The sequence below is a fragment of the Pezoporus occidentalis genome, unplaced genomic scaffold (genome assembly GCF_034315485.1).
Source record: "Pezoporus occidentalis ecotype Australia unplaced genomic scaffold, CSIRO_AGI_Poc_V1 ctg171, whole genome shotgun sequence".
Lineage (NCBI taxonomy): Eukaryota > Metazoa > Chordata > Aves > Psittaciformes > Psittacidae > Pezoporus > Pezoporus occidentalis.
Window position 1 is genome coordinate 50,842 of NW_026913543.1, and position 22,545 is coordinate 73,386.

Consider the following 22,545-nt stretch of genomic DNA (forward strand, 5'->3'; position numbering starts at 1 on the left):
TGCTTCAGATCCACTGGTTACTGCAGCACTGCTGTTCACTTGGCATTTCAGTTTGCAGTCAGATGCGCTCCCAAACAACCTAGAGCTTCAGGCTGTTTTACACAGGAGCCCTGAGCATCCACCCAGATCTGTACTGGGCTTTGACACTGGTTTACCTACCTCAAACTGGGGCTGAGGGTGAGGAAAGGGATGAGGGCAGGAGGGACAGACAAGTGATGGCTACAAATCTGTTAGAATATGGATTATGGGAGTCTCAAGATGGAAGCACTGGTGAATCTAACTGCTGTTGAGATGGCAGAAATAACCACTGCAGTTCTTTGTACTCACAGCAACAGACATTGTTTCCTAAGCACTCCTACACATCTAAGCTGCAGGACACCTACACTGGAAGGGGAGGAGAGGAAGGAGAAGCATTCTGTGCTCTGGACACATTGTAGTTTGCATTCTCACACCAAAGAATTTTAAAGTAAGCTACAGCCACAAACAGCAAGTATTAACAGAACTAACTGCCCCCATGGCAGGGGGGTTGGAACTAGATGATCTTAAGGTCCTTTCCAACCCTAACTATCCTATGATTCTATGATTCATAGTAATGACTGCCACACTAACTTCCACAGGAGTGAAAGTTACCTTTCTCCCCACCCAAATTTATATTCATATCGATTCGTTAATGTAACACTAAACTCTCAGTGCCTGGAAATTAAAACAAGTAGAGATCAAACTACTAGGAACAACTGTGCCTGCATGTTTGGCACAGAACCACCCCTCCTCAACGCAAAGGATCTGGAAGCAGCAGGCAATAATTAACAGTATTGAGGGAGTATTTCTCCCTCTTCCTCCACTTTCAACTAAATTCATTTTGAGACTCCTATAAACACTTCCGGTGGAAGTGTTCTTTCCTGTCAAAGCTATGCAGGGATGTGATGTCAACTGGGACAACTGAAACAGATAAGTTTCCTGTAATGGTATAAAGTTCTCCAATGGGTTTGGAACTTGATGCAAACCACTCTAAGGGCCTGAATCATTTAAGCACATTAAATATTTTGCAACCAAGGTACAACTCTGATTTTGGTCTGCAGAACCCAGCTCAGACACAACCGCACCCAGCAGTTTCCACTGGAGGAGAGCTGCCAAGTTCCAACACTTTCAGAAGCTGTGGTCCATCAAGATTAAGATTAGTGTAAGCCTATGACTCCAAACCACCTTACTGTGCTGTTCAGGAACAGTTTGTATTCAACACAATTTACAACTAGGGAAGGCAAAGCAGTCCTAGATTTGACCATCTGTAAGTTTTCATTCAGGAAAGAATTCAACAAGATCCAAATTGCAGTAACATGATAAAGTACCCTTGGATGTTCTATGGGGAACTTTGCCCATCCCAGTCCAGCAGTTACTCCTTAGCATCCAAAGCAGAGTTAACTGCACTTCTTGAAAGGTGTTGAGGTCTGGCCTAATATAGTGTCAAGCTCTTAGAGAGCTGACTAGCAACTGATCACTTCACCCTAAAGATGATGTAACAGGCTGCGAAGTGTTTTAGGTGGTCTGAATAGCACAAAGCATTTTACAACCAGTGATCAAGCTCTTGGACTAAGCAGTGACAATGCATGAATGAAGAACAGCAACAAGACTTAACAAACATGATTAGTATTATCCAACTGCTTTGTTATAAATATATTATATACATTCAAACATCACATTAAAATATTATTCCATTACACCAGAAGAGATTAAGGCTTTATATTATTTACAGAAACAAGCAAGCACCTTAAAAAAAAGAACAAAACGCCAGTCATTGACAATTTCCCTTCTAACATTACAATTTGATACCTTGAGCTCTTGAATACAGCTATTTGCAATGTGCCCAATACTAGAACTATTTTAAACATTTATTGTCAGGGTAGGGAACACTTAACAGAAGACTCATCAGCGAGCACTCCGCGTGAACAAACGCGAGCATGTGTCGTACTGGGTGCCCTCCCTCTTCTCAGAGGCTTCGTACGTTGAAGGCTTATGCAGAAACAGCTCAGTTCCACGTAGAGAGTAAAACAACTTTATTTTAAGGGAAACTGAAGACACTTGAGGATTTGTGGCCCACTGGTGGAGCAAGATTCCCAAAGTCTGTCCCACATTACATCAATTCAATTCAACATAATAGAGCTGTAGGCTTATCGATCACTAAGTGCATTGAACAGCGATTATTTTATAGGCTTCCATTATTCTGACACACTGTTTTCATGCAGTGTACTTGGACTCAAACACACAGTGACACACTGCTGTCACCATTCTCCCTGTAGGTCTTAGGCAACAAGCTGTTTTTGAAGTGTTAAATAATGTTGATACAACACATGTTTACTACGCCACCATGTACCAATGGAGTGACTGTCCTGCCTTCTGGCTTGCCCGATAGCGTTTTGAGACACAGTGATGAAGTACTTCCTAAGATGTAAGCAGACATGGCCAAACAGAAAGGTGCTCAGTAAGAGTAATCATCTCCATTTCAAGTATTGTTTTAAGAATTAGTTCATTTTGTTGCAGTCTGTTAGCACTTTTTAGTTTGTGCTTTAGAGTCTGTTATTTCTTTGCAGGTCTTGAATTTGGCTGATGGCTTTGTATTTAAAAAAAACAACATTGGCAACAAGTTAAGGATTGCAGAAGGCTGGCAAAAGTTACTTAATTTTCTGAGCCCATTTCATGTCATCGGCTCTTGGCTTCTCCCCCGTAACTGCTTGGATAATGTTCTCCAAACACCTCCAGAATCTTATCTTCTCTAATGGATAGTTCAGCCAACCTAAGTGATTGCAAGGGAAAAAGAGGATTAGTTTCCAATAGCATCCAAAGTTCAATGTCTTGCAATGCTTGTTTAATAACATTCTTTAAATTAAACAAAGTAAATGAGAGGGCAATGGACTAATCTATGGCCATTGCAAACCTATCAGAAAAGAACCATCAAGTTGAATGAAGCAAGAGATTTTCCTACAACCAGGAAGAGACAGATGTATACAGGGTTATATTAGTTATCCCACACTTACAGAACTGTTCTGTAAGCGTATGTTATACTTGACTCTATGTACATTTCTCTTACCACAATGGAAACAGTGAGCTAGAAGTTCATGTTAGAGGGAAGAGCTGAAATGCAGGATAGTGCAAGCAAGACAGGAACCCAGGAAAGCTGCTGCAACCAGCTCTGTCAGCAGCAGGAAAAGAGCTGCTCTTGCTGGTGATGTCTGAGACTGTGTATAGCTATTATGGGACAGAAATACTAAAGGCAGAACATTCAGGGTATTCACTGCTGAAAATGTGTTTCTAGAGAGCTAGACCATTTCTAACCAGAGACAGCTACAGCTACCAAAACAGGAACTATTTTCAGCCACCTTTTGTAGTTGAAGATGTCCTTTCCCATTTCACCTGTGATCCTGCAGCTCCACTAACTCACTGTATACTGATGCCCCTTAGGAAGTCAGCCCATGCAATTCTCATTAAACCCAGCCAGTAACCCTCAAGGAATGGATGACTCCTCCCTGGTGTCTAAAAATGGTAGTCAGCCTGAAAGCTTTAACACTGGGAATGCTAGAAAGCTCTGTTATCTGACCCCATCCTTGGCAATGATACAGTGGCAGACCTTTATGTACACAGGTCAGCCATGAAACCAAGTATACTCTTGGGACTTGGCTATCTACTCAAGTCAAGTCACTAACAAGTGCCTTACAGTAACTAGTCATATTTCATTCGGTAAAGGCCCCTTTTAAATAGTGCATTGATTGCACATTTCTGTTGTCCTCCTCCTTTCTATCCTAGAAGAAAGAGAATTGGGGCTGCAGAAACACTTTGTTCCAATGGAAAGTTGAAGCATACAATCTGCATGCTGTGCTATGTCAGCCTAGTATGGTATGAACACTTACAGAAAGCACAGAGTGAACAAAAGCACATGCTTTTTGGTTTTTAAATGAGAAATGAAAGCAACTAGCCTAAGACTGCTGGTAATGGCCAGGCTTAAACTTTCAGGACATAATAGGAGTGAAAAAAGCTCTTAAGGTGGCAAGGTTTTTGCCATCTGTCAAGTCACGCTTCTTAATTGTACCATGTTTTTACATGACATTCTGGTCATGAGAATTAGGTTTGTTTCCTAGCAGAGATTTCAAAACCATCAGAATCTGTGTGTTAAAGCCAATGACAGAACGAAGAATGCAAGTGGTTTATTTCCAGCTCCCCAGTTAACTTGATGCAGGACTGTGCAACACTGGTGGGTGAGTACACCTGCCCATACAATGGGCATAAAACGGAATATAGATATAAGAGGAACTGAAAGGCAGGTTTTTGTAAGCTCTCGTACTCCTCTGCCCCAAATCAGAACGGATGAAGATTGAAAATCCTGAAGCCTTGCTTTAGAAATGAGCATTCAAGGTAAGCTGCACTTGCAGATGATGAGCAATTTTGATGGAACAACAGCTTTGAGACTTTAATGAATGAAATCCATTACTAGCGTGAGATTACCAAGGTACCATGCAATTGGATCTCAGTACCACTAACTACCCTGTCAGGCTGAAAGTTACCTTTTAGCCAATCACAGACCTTCCCCCCCCATTTTTATGCAACAGAAAACTAGTTTTGCCAAGAGCACAATTAACTTCACCATGTCATTTTGTAGGTATTTAACAGGCTGTCACTAAATTACATATTGCCAGGTAAGTTGCACTAGCCTACTAAAGAGAGGGTGCAGTATGAACCAGGTGGCAGTACCAGTTGTAATGCAGAAGTATGTCTCATGTGGAGACACATGATGGATCCTGTGATGCTTCCGTGGCAGGATAATGTGCCAGTCCTGTAGGAATATGACCCAGCGTGGAAGACCAAAGTACGTGTGAGACCACTTGTGAATCTGGTTCGTCATGGTTATGAAGATGATGAGTGCAAAGACATAACACTCCCAAGGACACGTTTCATATAATGCCTCTGCAAAACAAAGATGTGTATCTTTACCATTTATGAAAAGGTAAATTTCTAGTAGGAAGATGCTGTCTTGCCCAGAGAGAGATGCCTGGTGCTGCAGGGACTAACAAAGGCCCCAACAAAGCTGCTTTGACAGAAGCATCATGAGAGCCAGTGAGCCATAAGCAATTCCAGAATTGTCACAAGACAGGCTGGAAAGCACCATGTCTGACAATGTGTAATGTGCTATAAACAAGAAGTTCAACACTGAGTTTACCATCTATAAGATTACATTAATTCTTTAATTCTCCCACTTCCAGTTTGCAAGTGTTTCTATAAAGAGGAAGCATTTCTACACACTTCAGAACAATGAGTTCCTCCATACACACAGTTTGATCCCTCTTATAAAAGTAATATTTACTATAACTTCTAATGCTTCCTTGCAAGACTTCAGCCACAGACTGTCTGTTGAGCCAGAGAATCTAGCTGCCCCACCATCAAGGAAAAGGAAGGTTTCCCTTTCTCCTCCCAGGAGCGTCCTGCTTCCAAGAGCTATTACTTGTCCTCTTGCATTCACTGATTTCTCGTAGCTTCACACAGAGAAATGCTCATATAAATACCAACACAAATGCTAAATGCACACAAGTCAGAAGCAAGAGCTTACCTGGGGAAAAAGAAACAAATTTGTACGCCATGTTTGCCAATGGGACCAGTGTCATAAAACAGTTATCTCCATTGGTCTCTATAAAATCGTGTCTGGTAATCGCTGTGGGGTCAATGTGATGTTCTCTAAAGGGTCTGATAAAAGCCTGAAAAAAACAAATTGACAAACATGAAACCATGGCTCAAAAATGATCTTAGAAAGAAAACTACTGAAACCTCCCCAACCTCACATACATGCAGATCTACGACAGTTTGAGTTCCCACTACAGAGCACGTACGCAGAATTCAAACTCGTGTGATGACAACACTTCAGATAATTTGATTTGCAAAGCAATTCAGTTCCCAGACCCAAATCCAGTTTTTCTTTGCTTTTCAGTTTTATCCTTCTTAGTTTTCACTTCAGACCTTTAGTCTGTAGATCTAAAACCTCAAGCATTAACATCCTAATTTCATATAAGCCTCTGACATTCACAAATGTAAGTCACTTTCTGAGCAGCATAAACCAATAGATCACTAAAAGAAAGTAAATTCAGCCTCATAATTTGTGGGGGCTAAAAGGACAGCATTAAAGGCAAGTCAAATGACCAGACAAACCAACAGAAGTCAAATAGTCAAATATAAAATCCTCCCCTAGGAGCAGAAATTGTGTCTGAATACACAGTCCCAGAGAAGACAGAGGAAATGCAGTCAGTAGGACTGGGACAGGAACACAAGTGCACTTATTTACCTGTAACACACAGATCCTGTACAGCCTATGCAAAGGTGAACTCTTGTTTATGGAGTGCAGTCTCCTGCAGTCTTTGTCTTTGAACTATGGCCCAGAGATACAGGGACCCAAGGACTACCAAGTCGATTAAAGGTAAACAAGAACAAGCCTGAACCCAACAGTCTTAATTCCATTGTTCTAGTTCATGTATCTCTTGATAATTACAAGGAATATCCCATATACTTCCATACTAATATTGCACTGTGAAGAGTAATTAATGGTAGCTATAAAGAAGTTTACCTTTAAGAAAGATTATTGCTTATTACAGAAGTCAGCGCACCTTCCACTAAGCACCTGGCATTTGTAGCTGCAGGGGTATAAATACATCCCAAATCTAAAACCTCAGTCATCACCATTGTAATGCTATTACAACAGGGGCCAGTAGCACAGAAGCTGGAAAGCTTTCTTACTGGAGTGTCTTCCTGTTCTACAAGGTGGCTTTTAGAGGGTTTAGCTCCAGGAACAGCCCTCATTTCTCTGTGTTTATCAGCCTTTCAGAAGATCTACAGTAGTCTAGCCAGGTTTCCACACTCATTGTGGCACAGGCCATTCCCACAGTACTTTGGGAATGGTCTGGGAACACTGGGATTGCAAAACTCTGTGCAAACCTTCAACAACGTGATAAAATGGGGCAGTGTCACCTTGCACATGTCACTGAGGCCAAGCATAAACATGGCACTTCAACAGCAATACACCATGCCTTTCAGTGGAGGAGGGTTCTGGGGTGGGAGAGCTGGTTACATTGGCAAGACTGCAAGAAAGATACAGCTTACACACACAGTCCAACGCAGCTGGGAACACCGGAAGTGTTTCAGAAAAGCATTTCATAACATTTCCAAGCATAAGGATAAGAATCTCAAACCTTTCCAACTATGGGTAGCTCCACGGATCCCCACGTATCCGCTCCCCAGTGAAACAGTCCTGATAGAAAGTCAGCCGTAATAACTCCTGCAACTTGAACAGGGAGAGGGACAGTTAGATGTACACAGCAGTTTTAATGACATACTCACATCTAATGGTTGGTTTATAAATTTACTTATTTAAGTCTAACTTAGATATTTACAACCACAGACCTACTCAATCTGACTAAACATAAGGTCAGACCAACTAGGAAAAAAGAAAGTCAACAAGACACCATTTGGATGGTTACCGTGTTCATTAAAGAGCAAGATTTTGTGTTTGGCCCATTTTCTACAGAAGAGCTTGACAAATCCTTACAATAGCTGGTATGGAGAACACCAGTTTTCCATCACTTATATCTGAATCACTTACATCTGCCCACCCTCCCTCTTCAATAGCGTTTAACAGATTACCAGGCTGTTAAACCATCCCAGCAGATAATGCTATCTGCAGACCCATCCTTTCCAACCTTGGTCCCTTATGTGGGTAAACAAGCAGCACTGCACACTGATGGGTACAGATAAGCACTAAGGAGGAAGCCATTCCTGGGTACAGTGATACTATTTACAAAACAAGACTGGAACACCGAACAGCTTGGAAACTGTGGCACCTGCAATGCTGTAGGCAAGGCCCCAGAAACCAGCTACCGAGTGTCTGTAAGGAACAGAATGCGCTTGTGGTATTTGCATACCGAGTCAGATACACCACTAAACAGAGCTTATTGCAGCAAGATTTTTCTAGCTGCCAACTGCAATAACTTTAAAACCGTGGTCAAGTAAGGGTGATTTTTAGTTCATGCATGTAAAGCCCTATTTTTGCCTTCATTTTCTGGATAACCTACCTACCCGAGTTTCTGGCTAATCCTGACATTAAAAGTAAGGACACAAGAGATGGCATTTGATCAGAACAAGTGTATATTTCCCAGTCAGTCACAGATGGTGTTTAACAGACACCTATCGCTCTTCACCTGCAGAAGTCATCTGGCTCCCAGGTTCCCAATCCCTTTAGCAATGAAGTCTCCAGCACAGTCAGAGTTATTCTCCCGCAGGCACTCTGCTGCCAAGCTGTGCTTCGGAGGAAGAAGATTCAGAGAGGAAGAGGCTGAAAGAGCTCCCTTGTTTTTAACTGAGAAGCTGGAGGAATGCGGCTGACAGCACAGCGATATGGCTATAGCAACACAGCAACGGGTGAGATACTGCCTCTGTGCTTGAGGCATTTCAGGCTGCCAGACCCTGCCCTTTACAGAACAAGAGGCAGTGGTTCTAGCATCGTGCTCTGAGCAGGTCTCATGTTAGATTAGCCAGGTCTGGATGGAGTCCAGATTTGCTGAAGGATAAAGCAAACTAAGCCTCAGGATCACTTCTACCCCCAGGGCCATCTCCTCAGGTGACAAAAACATCACAAAGATCTTCCTGTTTCTTTATTCTGAGATGGTCCCCGCAGTGAACGTGCACCCAGCCATACCTGGTGATCCTCTGTGGAGCCAGTGCTCAGGCTCTGACAGGGAAGGCAGCACACACGTTACCTGCAGGTCTGGTTAAAGGAATTCAGCTGAAGCACGACCTAGATTTCATAGTAGCTGCTGCATCCTGTGCAAATCCACCTGGGAACCGAGCATCTGATCCCAGTGAAAATCCCTCAAAATCACCCACAGTTCACGCCAACTAAAGCACTCTGCGCGGATCTTGCAGTCCACTGGTAAATGGGTCACAATAACAGAAATATAAAGACTGTGTGCTCAAAACATAGTTTCAAAGCAGCTCAGTTAGCAATTAGCTACTTTCATTTGGTACTCAGGGCAGAAGGCACAGTCACTGGCAGTCCTCATTGGAGCCTGGGGGTCCATAAAAAGCAGAGGAGTGGTCACAGGGCCAGGTCAGCGTGGCTGGAACCCAGCTCTTTAGTTTTTCCTCTGGTGTTTAGAATTATAGAATAGTTATGGTTGGAAAGGACCTTAAGATCATCAAGTTCCAACCCCCCTGCCATGGGCAGGGATACCTCACACTAAACCATGTCACTCGAGGCTCTGGCCTTGAACACCACCAGGGATGGAGCATTCACAACCTCCCTGTGAAACTCATTCCAGTGCCTCACCACCCTCACAGTAAAGAACTTCTTCCTTAGATCCAATCTAAACTTCCCCTGTTTAAGTTTTAACCCGTTACCCCTTGTGCTGTCACTACAGTCCCTAATGAAGAGTCCCTCTCCAGCATCCCTATAGCCCCCCTTCAGATACTGGAAAGCTGCTATGAGGTCTCCACGCAGCCTTCTCTTCTCCAGGCTGAACAGCCCCAACTTTCTCAGCCTCTCTTCATATGGGAGGTCCTCCAGCCCCCTGATCACCCTTGTGGCGCTCTCTGGACCAGTTCCATGTCCTTTTTATGCTGAGGACACCAGAACTGCACACAATACTCCAGGTGAGGTCTCATGAGAGGAGGGGCAGGATTACCTCCTTTGATCTGCTGGTCATGCTCCTTTTGATGCAGCCCAGGATGCTGTTGGACCTAATTTACCAAATTAAGGCTGTTTGCAGCACTCACCCATTGCAACAGAGTCTTTGCTCTGAAAACAGCAGGAGCTGCAAAACAAGAGGTGATGTAGGACATTTATTTTCTGCTCTGCTAATTCTTCTTCTGCACTAACTCTTCCTAAGATGTCCATGAAGCTAGGAGGATTCCTGGCTTTCTTTTCCACTTGCCAGCATTTGTCTCCTCTATGTGTCTGAAGACTTTGTTCAAGCACTGCTTCTCATTTATAGCATTGAGGCTTTGCGATGGGCAGGGACCCCTTTTCCTATTATGATGTTAGGCAAGACAATTCCAACTCACTTGTAATCCAGCCCAAAAGTTAAAGTTGCTGTGTACTGGTTCATTTTGCTTTGATGTCACCTTGTTGCTCCTCCCTCCCTCACAGAAACTTAAAAGCAGTCTGAGATATGCCAGAACACTACAACAAACATGCATCTTGCCCCACAAATCACACAACTTTTATTTACCCTGGTCAGGATCCAGACTGTGCCTGACTTTCCTACTCCAGGAAGCTTAGGGCAGCTGCCTTGAGAGTCCAGCTTAATGAAGTTCTTGTGACATTGGCAGGATTGCTAAAGAGCAGGTAATTTTCAAAGCATGACAGAGGAGGAGGTTGTTCTGTTACTATCAATCAAGTGTTCTCCATCTTCAGCGCACAACCGTTACCTACAGTGCATGCAGCACAGCACACTTCAGATGTAGCCCTCTTCCTAGTTACCATTTCCTTAGCTGATCCCTCACCTCTGCAGGCTTTCCCCTCACCTTTCATTTGCAAAAAGGGAGAAGAAATAGATTAGGATTAGTGTGGCATCTACTACCCCAAAAGGCTTTCTTTTCCAATTAGAAATCAATCCCCACTGCTGAATCCATAATCTGTTTGGCCCAAACTCTTACATACAGCCAGAGATACGCCACCCTTTATGTACCACTTCATTGTACTGAACATAACTCCTTTTTAAGCAGTAAATTCTATAGACTTTTTTGTTTCAGGGCACACACTTAAGCTACAGTGAAATAGGGTGGAACACAATAGCTTTTAGATCTGCACCTAGCAGCTGAAAGAGCAAACTGCCTTGATTCAGGGGGAAGATATCCAAACAACACTCCACTTTGCAACGACTAAAATACCATTCTTGCTGAGGTAATCACCCTATTAACCCCCATCCCCTCCAGCACACTGCATTATCAGAGCTTGAAATAACAGCAGGAAAGTCAACAGAAAGAGAGGCAAAATACTGACAGTTCCATAGCTATTCCGTGTGTTACTCTGATGCCAGCTGGTAGAAAGCTAAGAGGAAAGAATGAAGGGTGCCTGAAGCAGTGCATTATACTAAAGCGGTATAGAAAAAACCTAACTACCAGAAACCTTTGTATTCAGCTGGACTGTAGAAGGGCTTGCTCACTCTGCAGCAGCTGTGTATGACACGTCATAATAAAAGAGACAGAACTGAACCAAAGGTTATATACAGAGACATGACTAACATCATAACACTTCATTTGCATCCTGCCTCTGGACTCTGAAAGTACAAACAGCAATGTATTGAACTCAATATTCTCATATACCTAGCACTGTCTTTAGGTAAAATGGGAAAACCAAGGCAGAGGTGTCCAGCTACTTCTCTAAGGTGGTATAAGAACTTGATGCTCTCTCATCAAGGCTGGGAAGGTGACAGAATTCATATTCAAGGCTGTCAGTCTTAAGAGTTTATTATAAGGTCAGAAAAGGCAGGATATTCACAATTTGGATACCTATGAACTGCAAAGCATGGATTCACACACTCACGGGAAGCAAGACCAGTAAAGCATTAGAGAAACATAGCTCTGTGCACATTAGTTTTACTCCAGCCTGCTGAGCAGTGGGATGGAGGATCAGTCCACCCACAGCCTATAGCTGAAGAGGTGAGCACTCAGAAGGCACAGAAGGGGAAGAAGGCATTGTGGTTAAGAAATGAGCTGCAGAACTTGCTCAAAACATCAGGATTTATTTTGGATTTTAGGCTGCTGAACCAGGGGAGAAGAAAAAGGCCTCGCAGACAGGGAGACCACAGGTGTGTGAATGAACCTCAACCAGCAGCAGATGGTTTAAAGTAAGTGAACACATGACTGATGCACACATTTGCTAGAACAGCTGTTCTCTTCCAGCCACTTGTGATCCTTTGCTCGGGTGAGCCTGCAGGCACAGCAGCACCCTTGGGACACCACAGAGGGAGTGGGTGCCTCTGGTCTGAGTCAGGGGATGTGCCAGAGCATGACTGTGGTACTCAGACACCCAAATCACCTGCCAGGCCATGCTCAATGGCTCCAAGAGACGCTGCCCAAACATGCAGTCAACAAAGATGCCTTTGCTCCTGCTTGTGTTCTCTTCAGAAACAGGTAAAACATACAGGCTTGTGTCACAGAGCAGCCCCCACTCCTCCTCTTCCTTGCTTAGGTACCAAACTGAGGATTACAACCTGCAGCCTCAATAGACAAGCTCTCTCGTGAACCAGTCACATACCACTTCCTGCAACCCAGGTGCTCCCGGTGCGAGCAAAGGAAGCCACATGAAGTGGGACATTTGAACACCTCGTGCCTCCAGAGACAGAACTATTTTGCATGTCCTGCAACAGAAAGTTGTACTTCACCAAAAGGGTACAGAGCCAAGTGTAAGCCTGGCTTTGCACAGATAGAACCCTCACGTTGTAGCCCAGAAGCCTTGCAATAGAGTATGTAAAGTTTCCTATTCACTGTAACCACTCGGTTAAGAGTCTCTGGAGAGAGGAAAAAAAACCAGCATAAGATGTTATTAAATAACCTGATGCTATTGTGCAATGTCATTGAGAGGTACAGTCACTGATTACATGTTACAGCACTGAAGAGCCCGAGGAGTGGCCAATTCCACAACAGAAAGATTGGTTTTCTAAATAATCAATATGCTAAAGCAACATTGCTTTGCTACGTATATGCTTATAAAAATAAAATGCCTTCGTCATCTGCATTCCACATTTAGTGGCTTTCCATATAGAAAAGGCAGGGCTTGATACTATGGCAAGTTATGAGGCAAAGAAAATCCCGTTTCAAGAAGTATAAAGTGTAGCAGCTTAAAAGCAAAGGAGATGAGTTAATTGTTTTGGCTATTTAAAGCTGAGAAACGTTCAGTCAAAACTGGACCTAACAGTGCAAGGAAGCAGAGAACACAGCTGAGCTATGAAATAAAAGGGCCTGGATATATTATTATATGCATTAATTAGAGTATAATTGGGTTTTCAAATAAGCCATGTCCATAATACATAGGCTCCAGAGATGGGAAAGGTCTATCCCGAGTTGCACGCGCATATTTCGCAAGATTGGCACACTACTGATCCAGCAGACATTTCTTCTCCTTCCACTGTATGCTCCAGTTACTCCCTGCTATGGGAAAGCCATACAATCCACTGCCTCCCAGAAACGCCTCCCAAGAACCAGGCGCACCTCTCATAGCTCTTGCCTCACCTCTAACTGCAACAGACCTGAACACCAGCCTCAGGGCAGAAACCACACAGCTTCCAATACTGCCAGAAGCTCCCAGGAAAAGCGCATCCCCAGGGCATCAGGGTACCAGCTCCCCTGGAGGCACACATCAGCAGATCCTAAGCCATGACTTGGCTAAGAATCACTACCTGATAAACTTAATAATAGGAACCACATTTTATGTTGGTGTCCTTAATCATAGCCTGTTAACCCAAAGCAGCTATTTCTCCACCTGATGGAGTCCTGGGCAAGCACCCATCATATTTAAATAACTAAATCTTGACAGCCTTACCTAGGCCTCAGGTTCTTGCACAAAAAGTACCATTGTGTGTAATTCTTTTCCCTGAAAATACATTTACTAGAAAAAGCAATTAATCACTTTCTTCTGGATGGCTTACAAGAACAGAGAGCAATGGTTACTGAATGAAACCCCGGAGCACGTTCTCCCTCACTGAAAGCCCCCCCTACTTTCATTAGTATGACTGATCAAACCGACCCTCTGGTTTCACCCATTGCAAACACCCCCAGGAATCCCACAGAGCGAGTTCGGCTCTCGGCAGCACCAGGAGCTCTGTGCAGGCAGGCTGGCACCCACAGACCTGCGCATTCGCCTGGCGCAGGAAATAAGCATCCATAATCTCTCACCAAAGCGGATCATTCTGTCACCACTCACTCCAACCCACTCCATCAGGGCAACACTCCAACATGGGTTCATGTTCTGAAGTGCATGAGGCACTATTCCAAGTAAACCAGGGCCACCGAGACCTATATTAAACCAAAGTCCCCTGCAACTTTAAGAGAGCCCCAGACAGCTCGCCAAGCACACAGAGCTGTCTTTGTCCCAGCCCTGCTGCTGACATAAGGGGCAAAAGCACACCACTGTGCACACAAGGGTGAAAGCACAGACGGAGCCATGTCACCAGCTTCCCTCTGCTCCCAGGGTAAACCAATCTCCGGCAGGGAGAAGGGCTCATCTCTCCCCATCAAGGTATGGCCTCCATCCACTCTGCCCCAGAGCTCTGCTGGGACAATGGAGAAGTTCATCCCCTCATCCGGGTTACACAAAGAACAGATAACAACAGACACATCACCCAGCAGAGTGCAAACCATGTACTCCGTAATTCCACTGTCAAGACCAACAGCCTCCAGCGTCTGTTGGTGCCAGAAAGGCCATAGCCCAAGTTAACACACACAGCACTACAGAATCTGTCAGGAGATGATGATGGTTGGATGGGGCTTGCAGCAACCTGCTCTAGCGGAAGGTGTCCCTGCCCGTGGCAGGAGATTGGAACCGGATGAGCTTTAAGGTGCTTTCCAACCCAAACTATTCTGTGACTCTGCCATTATTCTGTGTCTCTGACGTTACATAGATTGTGTCAGGACAGTGCAATTGTTACTTGTGCAATGCAACATTCACTCAAAGTATCCACCTTTAAGAGATAATAGGGTTTAGGATGGAAAACACAAAGTTACCAACAGATAAGAAGTAACTGACAATTGCTTCAGGGAGGGAGTGAGACAGTGGCTGACAAAGATTTGTCTTACTTGCACTGATGCAAAAGATGATTTTCCTTTGTTAACTGAGGGTTTCCCTGGTGTCATTTCAAGGACCTTTCAAATCACGATTTCAAGTGGAAACTCACTTTAATGCACAAATCCAAAGCAAAGTGACATCGCCACAGTTGTGTCTCTCGCTGCAAGGCAGCAGGATGTTGATGCAGGGGCACATCAGTGCACTTCATAAAGCATTGATGGTCTCTAGAGCGTGTTTACTCCAATGTGTGCCAGAGCTTTCATATGTATCACACACCCATCACTTGGCTCTGCAATGCAGGTAACCAAGTGCAGCTCTGCAGAGCTGCTCAGGCTTGAAACAAAGGGGCTGTGGGCCTTAATCAGAACAAGTTTCTATTTTAAAAGTGAACCAAGTGATTTCTTTCTGCTCCGGCCAACCCACAGCATCTGCTATACTGAAACATGTGCCTCTAATGGGCTTAGAAAAAAATCAGTTCCCCGCCTCTCAAACGATCACTAATTGTATCTTGTGTTATGTCACAAGATGTTTCTAAAGAGATCTGCCCTACTTGGGGCAGTTCTTGGGAATATAAACAGGTTACAACACAAACTTAATGGATTTCCTTTGTAAGACTGCAGTAAACAGGATCCGTTAAGAACAAATGTGGCTGCAGATAAAAGTCAGATGCCAGAAACAAGTCACTCAACCTGGAAAAAAAAGGCTTTAAAACCCTGTAAGAAGACATGAGCAGAGAGGGGAAAATGAAAACCAGAAATCCATGGTGACTTGCCAAACTTTTCATCAAGATGCTATTAATACACTGCATATATATATATACACACACAGAGAGAGCTCCTGTATACTAAATAACATGTTGGACACCACAAAGTCACCTGAGGGTGCAGGGGATTTCAAACCTAATCTCACATGTTCTGGCAAGGCTTTTCTGCTTATCACAAAGCGACACCTAGGCCAGCCTTGTCTCCAGCGCTGCTGAGCTGCTCTTCCAGGGCAGGAGCTGCTCTGGGTCTGCAGCACTGCCAGGGTGCTGTCCTGCTGCAGTGGGAGTGTTTGGATATTAACCCTCCATCACATCAGCTTTCCGACCCGAGGCTGCCCTGGCATTCACTGTGTGCATGTGTGTGCACAAATATGGTACCACATTCAAATCTACATCGTTATCAGCTTGCATGAAAAGGAGATTTTTCATAGCTTCTGAGCAGCAGAAGATACACGGAATAGGGCACGACTGGAGTCAACCCAAACAACAAAATAAATCAACCCTCTGCCCACTTTCTTTTCTCTTTTCGTTTTGACAGCGGGGAGGGGAAGGGAATTGCCTTCCAGAGATAAGAGGCTCACATGCCTCTTCCTTTCCAGCAAGATCATCTTTAGTCAGCACAAAACAACCGAGTTCAAAAGCTATTCTAAACCAACGTCGTAAAGTTCCCTCCTCACAGCCCCAGTGCCCGTAGGTGATTCAGCACAGCAAATGACAGCACGCCACGTTGAGTTCATTTCTCAGCAGCCTGCTCACACCACACAAGGAAGTAAGTGCTTTCGGAATGCCAGTAAGGGGAGGATCAGATCTTTCTGTCCTAGGAGTTTATAGATATTTACAGTGTTACCTATGTTACAGCTACGCCTTTAAAAGCATGAAAAAAAGAAGCTATAACACAGCCTTTAACCATAGAGACAGGGTTTACAGAAGGTGAAGTGATGCAGGAGGTTCAAGCTACTCACTATTTCTTAAAACAAAGCACATATTTACATAAGAGTACACAGAGAGTGCTAGCAACACATCCCAAGGAACAGGCCTGTGAAGATCGGACCCAGCCCACTGGATCACCAATCACTTTTGGATTCCTACACACGATCTAGAGCCGCGTCTTTATTAGCAGAATGTTTCATTTGCCATCTCAACTCAAAGGTCAACATTCCAGTCTAAGCTTCATGAAAGCTCTCAATGGGCAAACATCTGACCATGTCTGTAACTCAATGCTCCTTATCTCACCCACTGCACTGCAGTACATGGGAATCGGGGCATTTATGGAGATGAGTTTCACAGAACTCAATCCATAGGGAAAATTAGGCTGTATTACAGACATCTTTCACACTTCACCTGGAGAAATGATGGACTGAAGACAGGAAAACAAGATAGCATGGAGCACTTATTATTTTATTGAACTCATTTTTGTACACGCTATCAGTTATTTCCACACTACTTTATTTACACAGAATCCAGATTCTGCTGTTTTAATCATTCACCACTACTTAAATAATATTATCAGTGAATTGGCCGCTTTATCAGTTAAACTGGTAACCAGGATATCAGAGAACTCAAGCTTTTATCAATATTAACAGAGATGAAAGCCAGTTGCAAACAGATTGCACTACAGGTGAAGCATCATTACTGCTTCTCTTGTCTACACCTGACATCATTATGGAGCAGTTCTCATGTCATGCTCTTCTCCATTCCTCCCAACACCTCCACCTCATCAGCTAAGAGCGGGCAAAATGAAATGAGGCCAAGCAAGCTGGTGTGATTTGCAGTGGAAGTCTCTGCTCCCCCTCAGCCCCAACAGAAAACTATCTTTAAAGAGGCATCAGGAATTACCTCTTCCCAGCTTTGGCAAAAATTCACGGCATCTATCATGTATCACTCTGAACCTGCTGCTGTGTTTTGCTGGTGCTTGGTTGGGGTTTTTATACATATAATTGTCAACAAGTACCATTCTCTTCTAAAACACAACAATTCACACAGTTTATAGACAAGTTACTTTTGTTATGAAACGTGGAAGCTGAACACCTGTAGCTAGCTTACATGGTGTCCTGATGAATGACACCATTTGGTTTCCTTTCAGTTAACTGGCAAATCATATTAAAATATGTAAACCTTTATATACACCCAACAGAAGCTGCTAACCCTGCATTTAACATCCATCTCAAGGACAGCAGAAGGCTGCTGAAATGCTTAGTTACTATTCTCTTCCCTCCCTCATCCCATATTAGACTCTAACCAGAAAGTTATGCGAAGTATGCACTGCAGAGCTGGCTCTTCCGATTCCTAAATTTAATCCTCTTTCCTTTTCCCACATCACCTCCCATACGCACACAACCACATAGCCACCAGGAACATTTGCTGCCCAGGAAATGCCGACAGACTGAGCAAGCCAAGCTGCCCACCTGCTGCAGCTCAGCCCGCTCCACTGCCCTCTCTTCTGCCTGCTCCCAAGAAAGCTTCTGTGCCACAGCGTTTCAACACCAGCTCAGTAACACAGTGCTCATGTAAACACTGACACTTTAGGCTCCAAGTGTTAAGCAACATTCAGGTTGTACGTAGGTTTAGGCTTTGAATGATGTAATGAATGTTGTGGAGTCCCTTTTCACACTCAGGTTATTCCAAAACAAGATTTTCCTTCAGCTAATCCCATGCAATTCCTCATTCTATCAGTAAAGGTGTACAGCATCATACTAGAATTCTTTACTAGTTCTTCCTCTCCATCTTTTCAGATGAAATCGCCAACTCTCACCGCACCTACACCAGCTGCCTCTGTACTGACAACTTAAATACTTCTACACATCTAAGGCAGAGATACAATACTGCACTTGCTTGCCTACGCTCCCAATCAAACAGAGTAATAAGAGACCAATAGTCCCATTTACTGCCACAAAAAAGCTGCATTCAGGACAAAGGCCAAACTTCATGTTTCAGTGTGAAATCGCAACACTCCCAAAAACTCATTTTTAGTTCTCAGCCTCCAGAAATAATTGGGCTTTTGCTCTCTGGGAAGTTCCTGTGAGTATTCTTGTCAATCAATGTATTTTGTTGCCAGCTGTGACAGTCATGAAGGCTTTTCCCCTCTTAATAGTCCTCACACTTGCAGTGACTACACAAGAACACCCTCTGCAGTAGCTACACTAAAAACTTCACCTTTGAGATATAAGAAGCCACTGAAAAAGAGCACTAGAAACTTTTGCAGATGGCCTCCGTTTCAGAGGCAGTGCAATTGCACACACAGGAACATCCCTGTCCCTTTCAACAGCAAGTCAAGCCTAAGAGATCACACACTCGTTTCCAGCATCACAACAGTCTTGTTTATGGCAGCGAACGGCTCCTACTTACAGATCCCAACAATCACTGAGGGCATGTGTTCCAGGTGCAAGTAGAAGAGGAGATTGTAAAAATTGAAGCAGATGAGAGAGAAGCACAGGATGACCGAGATCCACTCCTGCAGCCTCTTTCCTGTTGAGGAAAAAAGGAGAAAAGGCTTGTTTTAGTTTATCTGAGTGGACATTTTGACATCTGCAATAATACGGACATTCCACTGCCTGGATGACTGACTCCCTTTGTCTGACAGGGAACCAGAACAGAAACTTACTTATTCACAGGAGGTGTGCATATTTTGTTGTGACAGTCTTCTTCCTCCAGCCACTGCTAACCCCTTCCCTGTGCCCTTGCCCAAATAACAGGGACAAATCAGACATCATCTGACATTGTCCTAGTTTCCTTCCCCCTGCGGTTGCTGGCATTATGCTCCTCTGCATCACATCCTTTTTCAAATCTCCTTTTCATTCAATATTCAGTATTGCTGGGATGGCTGAATATGGGAACAAATTCTTGGCTTCAGATGCCCTGTAGTTAAGTCACCTCATCATCTGCAGTATTTAGAATCTCAGCGCTTGTAAATAAAGCTGTGGTGCTTGCAGGAAAAAGCATCATCCTGTATTCTGCTGACCCCAGAACTGCTTTCCTGACATTTGAGCTATACTTCCGAAGCTTGCTTAACTCCTGCAGCCTTGTCTTTGCCTTCCCGCTCCCAGGCAGAAGCCTATGACCTCTCAACCACTGCAAGATGAGAGGAGACAGAAAAAGCAAAGAGAAAGATCTGGCAAAAATTCTCTCTTGTACCATGCTGTACTACTACCGTATCTGAACAACCCCCTCTTTTATTGCCTATAAAAAGAGACATATCAGAGTATGGTAACACTTTGAACATTCAGATTAGCAGCAGAAAGCTTCTGCCTGTCAGTCACTGCTAGAGCCTCAGAAGGCACTGATGCCGAGAGCAAGAGAACGCTCAGTGCAAGGCCCACATGGATTAAGTCATCAGAAACAGACCTTTAATGCCTAAATCCAAGATGATCTGAGCCACCACCTTGGCCCAGCAGGGCCCTGGCTGTAGTTAGCTCTTGACATGCTCAGGAGCAGAGCCTTCATTCTTCACCTATTTCAGGGGCCAGACAGCACTACTGCCCTTGCCCATGGCCTTCCAGAGCAGTTTAGCCCCACTGACCATTCCCACTCTCTCCTGCAGCCTTACACACTTTGTACCACTCCAGCTTGAGGCACAGCAACATGCAGGGGAGCAGTCAGTAAGGACTATGTGCAAGGCGCACATCCTCTCACAGGAGCAGAGGCACACTCACATGTCTGGCACGCGTTCAGGACAGGAGCTTCTTTCCTACCACTCCACTACACTGACCTACTGCCTGATCAAATTTCTCCTCCTAAATGCTAAATCAAGTCACTCTTCTCAACTATCCCGTGCAGTGGAAAGGAAGCTAGGAACACTGAAGGAGGATCAGTGTTCTCTTCAACGTGCCTACAATGCAACATTTAAAGCGCTGTGAACAGAGACTTCTAGAGGCCATCAGGGTGCAAACCAACATCCTCTGCAGTAGCAGAGAATCCTAAAATTAAATTAGGACACAAGAACAAGCATATTTCCAGGCAGCATCAGGTGACAATGTGGGAAACTATAAAGAGATCCCTGGAGTAATGAAAGTAAGAGTTAATTAATGCTCCCTGCATAAGGAAACCACACCCTGATTAGGGGAGAGAAGTGGGCAGATCCTCACGGAACAATTAGCTGACTGTGGGGAAACACTCGCTCCTTACTAGCGGGTCCCAGGAGTTCAGCCTATGCAAACAGCTCTGTACTCTGAACACGGGATCCCAAGGTGACTGCCTGGACATACCCAAGTCCAGAAACGCAAGCCCAGCTCTGGACAGACTGGGAAGGTGAATCAGCCAAAGGAGCACAGTCAGCACCAACAACTTGGGCTTGGATCACGGGTAATGGTTTGTGTTGGAAAGGACCTTAAAGCTCATCCAGTTCCAACCCTCTGCATGGGCAGGGACACCTTCCACTGGAGCAGGTGGCTCCAAGCCCCATCCAACCTGGCCTTGAACACTGCCAGGGATGCTCTCAAGTTTAAAAGTACACCCCACCTGAAGGAATAAGGTGCCAAAGCCAGTAAGTACGTGCTTAAAGAAATAGTGGAAATACCGCAGAGTCATACTCACTCTGCACAATTATATGTAATCCCTGCTCTTAAGACTTCCTCCTCAGTAGTTCAACATCATGTGCTTCCACCGTAACACATATTCTGACATTGTTTATGTAAGTTATTTATGTAACACCAGAAAGAAACGCACATCTAATCTACCAGCACAGCTCACTGCTGATGGGCATCGCTATACACGTGCTGCTCCACAGACTTCCCAGGAACTTGCGTCCACAGCTGAAGATAAGAGCAGCAAGTTCTTTGGGGAGGAAAATCTTTTCCTTATGAGCAAGAGCACAGCGCAATCGTAAAGCTGGTGTTTGCTTGTGCGTAAAGCACAGGAACTGGTCACCACCTGGATCAGAGCTGTGCCTCTAGACCAGCTGAAGGACGTCACACACTACGTACTCTAAGGCAAAGAGGTGACCAATGCAAGATGCAATGGGCACACTTGCCCTGAACAGTCTGGAAAAGTGGCAAACTAATGGATGCCTTTGTTTTCTTATCGTTACTTGGCTCTGTGCAAGTGAGAAGTCCTGCTTTTCCAGTAATGGCCTTGAACACGCAAGCTAAGGTGCTTGGCTGACCACAAACCACAAGATGGAGAAAACTTATCTTCCGTTTCCTAGTCCTTCACCAGGGAATGAAGGACAGGAATGGCAGGAATACCTGGCATCACTCTCACCGAGCTAAAGACAACGACACACCCCATTATAAGGACTTTACCGTTATTTCCAAGGTATAATCACAGAGCTGCTGCGGCTGACAAACAACAAGCCTCAGGAAGACAGGGCCAAACCAAAGCCTCAAACACCCCCCAACCAGTTCCGAGGTGCCAGGAGTGAATATCTCAAGTAGCCACCAAGTACCCTGAAATGAAAGCTCCTGTTGTTACTGGGGGTAGCACCCGAGCTCGCACGTCTGCGTTTAGATCCAAGGTGAAGGCTGCATGAGCACTCAAAGGGCAGAGCATTCACCGGGAGCAGGCTCTCGTCAGAGACCCCCCCACGGCAGCGCAGCCCTGAACCAGCCGCGCTCTCCCGCCCTGCGCAGGCCGCCAGCGTGCGGCATCGCTAACCCGGGGCTCTCTGCAGCCGCACCGGGCCGGGCCGGGCCGAGCCCCCCAGGGTCCCTTCCTCCGCCCCACCCCGCGCTACTCCCGCTGCCGCCGCCCTCACCTGGGGAGTAGAGCTCGGCCAGCTCGCGGGCCCCGGCGTGCTGCGCGCCCCACCGCCGGCTGCCGCCCTCGGGCTCCTCCGCGGCCTCCGCCTGCGGCCCCTCCGCCTCCGCGCGGACGCTGTCGGCGGCGCCGGCGCTCGCCATGGCCCGGCCCCGCGGCGGCTGCTGCTCCTGGAGGCCGGCGGGCGGCGGCGGGCAGCGCCCAGGGCCCGGCGGCGGAGCTGCGGCCCGCGGCAGCATCGGGAAACGGGGCCGAGCCGCGCCGCTGCGGGAGGGGAGGGGGGAAC

General features: G+C 45.2%; 1 protein-coding gene across 2 annotated transcripts; it reads right to left on the reverse strand.

Moving 5' to 3' along the window:
* Nucleotides 1-1,628: 1,628 nt before the first annotated feature.
* Nucleotides 1,629-22,498, reverse strand: PEDS1 (plasmanylethanolamine desaturase 1). 2 transcript variants are annotated; one of them, XM_062613909.1, is made up of 6 exons: nt 22,258-22,498; nt 18,915-19,034; nt 7,218-7,309; nt 5,591-5,735; nt 4,738-4,950; nt 1,629-2,788 (listed from the first exon to the last, which is right to left on the reverse strand). In XM_062613909.1, exons 1-6 carry the CDS (start codon nt 22,496-22,498, stop codon nt 2,667-2,669), a joined length of 933 nt encoding a protein of 310 aa, XP_062469893.1. In that variant the 3' UTR covers nt 1,629-2,666. The 2 variants fall into 2 exon arrangements, with proteins under 2 accessions (XP_062469893.1, XP_062469894.1); XM_062613910.1 differs by lacking the exon at nt 18,915-19,034.
* Nucleotides 22,499-22,545: the final 47 nt, after the last annotated feature.